The sequence below is a fragment of the Cephus cinctus genome, unplaced genomic scaffold, assembly GCF_000341935.2.
Source record: "Cephus cinctus unplaced genomic scaffold, Ccin1 Ccin1_scaffold1086, whole genome shotgun sequence".
NCBI lineage: Eukaryota > Metazoa > Arthropoda > Insecta > Hymenoptera > Cephidae > Cephus > Cephus cinctus.
The window spans coordinates 112,382-118,781 of record NW_014333601.1 but is presented as its reverse complement, the minus strand read 5'-3'; the positions used below and the strand labels follow the sequence as shown (position 1 = coordinate 118,781).

The following is a 6,400-nucleotide window of genomic DNA, read 5'->3' as shown; positions in this document are numbered from 1 at the left end:
GGGGGGGGGGGGATTATTTGAGAAAGGTAGGATTAGGGTTTGGATGCTGCGTGGATTTACAGGCGCTACACCGTAATAACACGCACACTGTTATTATTACATATATGGCTCAACATATCATCCGCAGACATTGGGAACGTTGGAATCTGAACCAACAGTCATAATATCCGCAATTCCCAATTCGATATCACGCACCACGTATACACGCATATTAAATAAGCAAATCGGCTACTTTTTCGTATAATCCATAAACATAACACGGATCATTAAAAAGACCTGCGAAATTGTCATGGTAAACGCGTGCGCTTGTCCGAGCTTATGAAAAAAAAATGAAATTTTTAAAATTTCTCAAAAAAAAATTTTATTTGTTTATTTATTTATAATTAAATGTCTATTAAGGAATTAAATAACAAAATTGTTTAATTAAACAATTCATCGAATTATTTTCAAGCGTAAAACACATTTTAACAACAGGCACGTAATTTCTAATCGGCTCGAGTCTACGATCGGTATATACATATATGTAGTCCTACAATTAGTATATATGCATATATGTAGCCTGTAGACTCAACAGGACAGGTAGGCGTGTTTACTTATGTGACTAACATTCGGTTCATAGGTCATCCATATTGAACGTGCAGTATAGGTAAACTAAGTGCACGTTAAATGTTATATCATAGAATAGGTCCACCGTCGAGAGTTCTTCTTCGTGGCAGAAAATGCTGCTTTTTCAAATTCGAGTAATTTTGCATTTTTAATCCAACGGTGAAAATGGGGAAATATTACTGACGTGTGGATATAGATGGTACATAGGATACGTATGCCTGGTACTATATGCACGTCGTACTTGATTATCGAATATACTACAGTAGAAACGACGCACGTTCCATATGACAACGTCATACTAATGTCCACAATGCGTGTTCGAAATATTAATATATAATTGGCGCTTTGTGATTTACGATTTTTCATGCGGGTCACTCGCCATACTTTTGCGTCAGACTGTTGCTTCGTTATCGACGTTTTTCGCTATCGTACCTACATTCAGGTTGTGATAAATGATTATAAGCCTTGTAAAATTAACATATCTAACTCGGGACGAATGTCTTAATTATTTTAATGAACGCAGATAATTTTTTTTGTAAATTAATGTGGATGAAGATTTTTTTTTTTTTTTTTTTTTGGAAAGTTGCTACGAATACGAAGTCTCGACGCTGCGGAACCCTTATCACTCTTCCATATCATTATCGTCACCTTGTCTCATTAAGTGTCATATCATTAACGAAATCATCGATCGACGTAGAACAGCGAAGATTATTAAGGCTTTCGATATAGAGTTTAGTGGAGAAAAAATTAAAAAAAAAAGAATTAAGCTAGTATTCACGTAAACGGTAGTTCGTTATTAAGGGCCTAATAGATTATTGGATAAATGATGTTTCGTTGTCATGTATCGCTTATGAAATGTAGTCGCAAAGCGATGCTGTACCACCTATATACCTATAGATATATTAAGTTACTCCTCCCTGCCTTCGAAAACGTCTTGGTTGATGATGGACGCGATTGGAAAAAAAAAAAAATCGGGAAAATGTCAAAATTCGATTATCTAAAATTCAAAATTTAAAATTCAAATTTTTGAATTATCAGACAGGGTCCCGATAATTGAAATTCAAAAATCCCGCGTTACAAAACGTACATGACATATACAAAATGCTTGGTGATCTTGACTAATTAATCTACATACGCCTGACCGATCAATTCGATAATCGGAAGTACACCTTTAAGGAAATTGTAAAAAAAAAAAACGAAAAAAGTAAAAGAATGTCACCGGAACAGTTCAAGAATCAGGGCATCCGATGTTCTCGTCGTTCGATATATCAAGTGGCTTTTGTACCTGTTTACGGAACAATGTAATGGAAATGAATAGGAAAAAGAGAAGGAATTACAAATTTTCGCCCTTCGCCGAGAAAGACGTTTTCGAAAGCGCCCACTCAGTGGTCAAGGCAAATACACGTAGAACTGTTAAAAGCGTCACTCCAGCGTTGAGCTTCGAGCAGGAATAATCCTTCCGCAAGACTGTTTAACAGAGAAACAAAGAAAAAAAGAGATACCTACCCGTGGGTCTAACTCTAATACTTGTTACGCTATCTATAAGTTTATATTATATTATTATATAACTCTATCGTAGCAGATTACGAGTATTATACATATTATATTTATACGGGCTGTTATACACTCTCGCATCCACTTCACGAGAGAGGGCAGACGAGCCAAATCGCCTAGAAGCCAAGGGGAAGCCGACGCCTGACGTAGGGGGACGCCCGTGCGACGTCGTAAAAACCGGAAGAGAAATGTTGAGCATGCAGTGACGAAAGGACCAAGTGAAAAGCGTCGATTGATAAGCAGACGTGGAACGTCCGTATTCGTGTCAGCGATAAAAATGATGGCGGAGAGAAGTTCGGAAAGACTAATTCGCCGTTCGGCCACCAGGTGGCGCCACGGTAAAATAATTTTATTGCGAGCACGAACTAGAAAAGGCATAAGCGGGGTCTGGCCCGGACACGTATTTATCTTACGTAAAGGATACAGCGACGAAATGACGACTAATAAGTGTAAATTGCTGTACCACGAGTCATTTGTATCGGACCGATGATAGCGAGGAAGAATAAGTGTCTGAGAAGTTTGAAAAATGAAAAAAATAAGGTCGAATGTCCTAGCAATGTAACTAGGGACATTTCGACGAGGATGTGTCAATAAATCGCAACTTTGAAAAGTGACGTTAACGCCTTTCTTCCCAGGTCGAAGTAAGTCGACCAAAGCGAAGCCGTCGCCCTGACACTCGTTTCTGTTTCATGCTAATACTATTCGATCGAGGCAAAACATTGTGCGTGTGCGGCCGTGAAATCTGGGTAATATCTCGGTTAGAAAATTTTCAAAATTATTAAAGCGGGATTTGAGGTAAAATTGAATAAAATTTTTTTTCGAAAGTTTCCAAATTTTCTTACACCGAAAAGTCTCTTGATTGCTTCTTTTTTTTTTTTTTTCTAACGTAATATTTTACACTTATCGGGCTTTCGCGGCTGCACACTTTCTTAAGACTGTACATCGTTGTTTGGACACGAGCTGTGTTTTTTTTTATTTTTGTTCATTGTTACTAGCTTGTTTTTAATAAACTTGTTTTTTTGTTTGTTAGAATCCCAGCGGAGCTGGAGGCGAATCTGGAGGACGAGCCAATGGGTGAGTTCACACTCCTTTAAGTTCATGTTCGTTTGTTCGTTTCTTATGGTAAAAATTGATAAGAACCGAATGACAACGTATCAGTGCGTTATCAACGCGCACGTTATCAAAATTGACTTTTTCGTATGTTATCCAAATATTAGAGTCTAAAGGTGCGTATTCACTGAACGACCAAAAAATAGAGACGAACTCACTTTATTAGTGTGTACAGGTAAACGAATCCGAAGGATATCCGATTGGCTTATCTTTGATAAGGTAATCCAACGAACTTTTGACAATGAAGTTCTTTGATAAGTAGAATTCAATTAAGGTTCGAGAAAACATTCAAAAATAAATACCACTGTCGACAGCAGACAATACATTGAATTCTATTAAAACTCCGAACGAATATTCAGCCGAGTTCATTCGCTACTCTTTGTTCGTCTTTCATTTGTTCGCTAAGCGAACACGCGCCTTTATACCATACACCGATTTGTTTATGCCGCGAGATGATTTCTAGATAAAAAATTATTTATTTATATTACCTATAACGATAAAGAAACGATCTCTTGAAATATAATGCATTAAATTTTTAATTATGAATCTGGAAATTTGATTATATATTATTTAATAATTTTTTTCGATAAAAATTTAATTGAACATTTCACACAAAATGACGCAACGTCAACCCTTTTCTGGAAGGGAGAAAAAAATTATAAGACTTATTTTCTAATTTAATTAGAAAATCGAAATTGCTTTTATTTTCGATGAAAAAAATATTTTCAGACTGAAGACAAATTTTTTTTTTTTTTCTTACCAAAAAACCTCAAGAAATAAAGCCATGACTCCTCCTGTCTTAACTGTGCGTTTCTGTATACGTATATCAGTGTTCTGGGTACAATTGATTTTTCCATCATTCCGCAACGTCACCTGCCCGCGTTCACGTCTTTGGTAGATGAGACGAATGCTGATAAACTGACAGGTCCATGAGAACGCTATGATGAAGAAAACACAGCATCTGTCTTCGTGATTAGAACGTGGAGCAAAGCGCGACGAAAACGTCCATTTTCGCTATACTCGCTCCCTCCTGGCTCTGCGGAAAAATCTTGTACTAAAAGAGCGGAAGGGTTCCCTAGGGTTTGGTAGGATTGCTCGTGACGTGGAGTTAGCGTGTAGGAACGAAGTACCGTTTTGGAGGCGATTAAGATGAAGGTCCTGTCACACAGGATGATAACCGACCTAGTTCCCATGACAATCTCCTTCTCTCTCTACGGAGCGATAAACGACGAATCGTCACGAAGATTAAGGTTAGTCTTCAGGTGACTGATCGGGTAGTCGTCTCGAAGATTCATGGGGCGAGAAATTATGTTAAAAAAAAAAAAAAATTACAATCGTCTTGAGGCATTAAGGGTGTAAAAAAAAAAAAAAAAAAAAAAAAAAAAATTAAAATGCCGACAGATATTAGTATAGCCAAGTACATACTCCTGGAGAAGGTACTTGGATCGTGGTAGCTCTCGAGGTGCGAGTACACTCGAGAAATGAATAAGGGTGGGTCGCGAGAGGGGGTTGCCGTAGGAAAAGTAATCGATCCATATATTTAAAGTCTAAGAATAAAAAAAATAAAATCGGGATCTTGTCATTCCGTGGGGGTAAGTTTCGACTTAAAAGCTCGGTGGGTTCGGTAAACAAACGGCCGAATCGAGTCTGCAGGGGTGGCTTTTGAGGGTGCCAATCGAAATTGACGATAAGAGTCTTAGGGTGACTCGGTGAGAGGGTTCACTCGTGGAGGGTGGCTCAAGGTGGCTAAAGATGGCCGAGGGTGACTAAGGGTGACCTAGGGGGTGGTCTCACGATAGGGAGATCCTGGAGTGCCGAGGTAGTCTGGGGGTTGATGGGAATGGGTCACGGGAAGGAAGTGGGGTGTAAGAGTGGGCCACTTCAAGTCCGTTCTGATATCTGCAACCATCTAGCACCATTAGCCGCGTATATTTCGTCCCGACACGACACCAACGTACCATACGACTAATTGGACGTGGCTTTAACCGTTTCTCAGTCGGTCCCGTCTGGAAGCTTGGGCCTCGACCCTCGGTGCTACCGGCGGGAGGATAGTAGTACAGTGAAAAAAAAAAATTAGCCCCCGAGACAATCCATCATCAAACTTTCGGTCGATAAAAAAAGGTCTCAAATTGGAAATGTGCAAATTTCAATGGGGTGCAAAAGCTTTAAGGCTAGTTTCAATAGCTCTCGTAATTAACGACGTTAACAAAGCCAAGTTATGGCTTGAATTGGTCATATTTAAAAACTGTAAAAAAAAAAAACATTTTTCAACTCTAGAACAGAGTTGAGAAATTTTGAAAATTTTTTTTTATTTTTCTTTTCTTCTTTAACATTTATATCGAATTTGTCCATTTTTTGGAAATTATGCTCAATCTAGAATTGAGACTGTTTAAATTGAACGGTGAGTTACGTAGTGTCTCTGTCGATTTCGACTTACCACTCAAATTACCTACGAGACGTGTCTACGTGCTTTGATGGATTAATTAACGATGGGCTAATCAAGATCGTTTCGATTTCAGGCATCCCGGCGACAATCCCTTCTACAGCAACATCGACAGCATGCCGGATATTCGGCCACGTCGCAAGTCTATACCCCTGGTCTCCGAGCTGGTAGGTACATGATTACCTATTATTACCTGTGTTATCCGTCATCTATTTACCTGGACCGTCTACGACGTCCGGTTAGCCACCCATCACGATTTACCTTTTAAGGAGCAGCCACACGTAACGTGTGGTGACTGTCTTATGCAGTAGCCATCGCAAAACAAAAGAATGTATATATGTGTGTATATGTGCATCTGTGTGTGCGCCGTCGTGAATGTATCCAAAATTCCAAAAAAAAAAAAAAAAAAAAAAAAAAAAAAAAAAAAAAAAAAAAAAAAAAAAACCCTGCTGAACCAATCAAAATTCAGATTTCTAGGAAAAATTAATTTCCGTTTATACGAATGAGATGAAAATTTTTTTTTTGATCCTCGACACTTCCGGTTTACCATTTTGGGAAATTTAATTTTTTTTGCGACGGCAAATGCATAAGACACGACCTTGTTGGTCTTCCGGTCGTGTCTTATGGCAAATTTCTTTGTCCAGGATATTACGCTCCCCCCCCCACCCGCCCCCCTCGTTCTTCTTA

General features: G+C 38.7%; 1 protein-coding gene across 11 annotated transcripts in view; it reads left to right on the top strand.

Annotated features, from left to right (window-relative positions):
- The window catches only part of LOC107272004 (protein unc-13 homolog C), a 49,288-nt gene that overhangs the window by 10,988 nt on the left and 31,900 nt on the right, over positions 1-6,400 (top strand). For all 11 annotated transcript variants that reach the window (XM_025089277.1, XM_025089280.1, XM_025089276.1 and 8 more), the window contains 2 exons: positions 3,191-3,234; positions 5,790-5,880. In XM_025089277.1, coding sequence (XP_024945045.1) covers positions 3,191-3,234; positions 5,790-5,880 — 135 coding nt within the window. The remainder of the gene's footprint in view (positions 1-3,190; positions 3,235-5,789; positions 5,881-6,400) is intronic.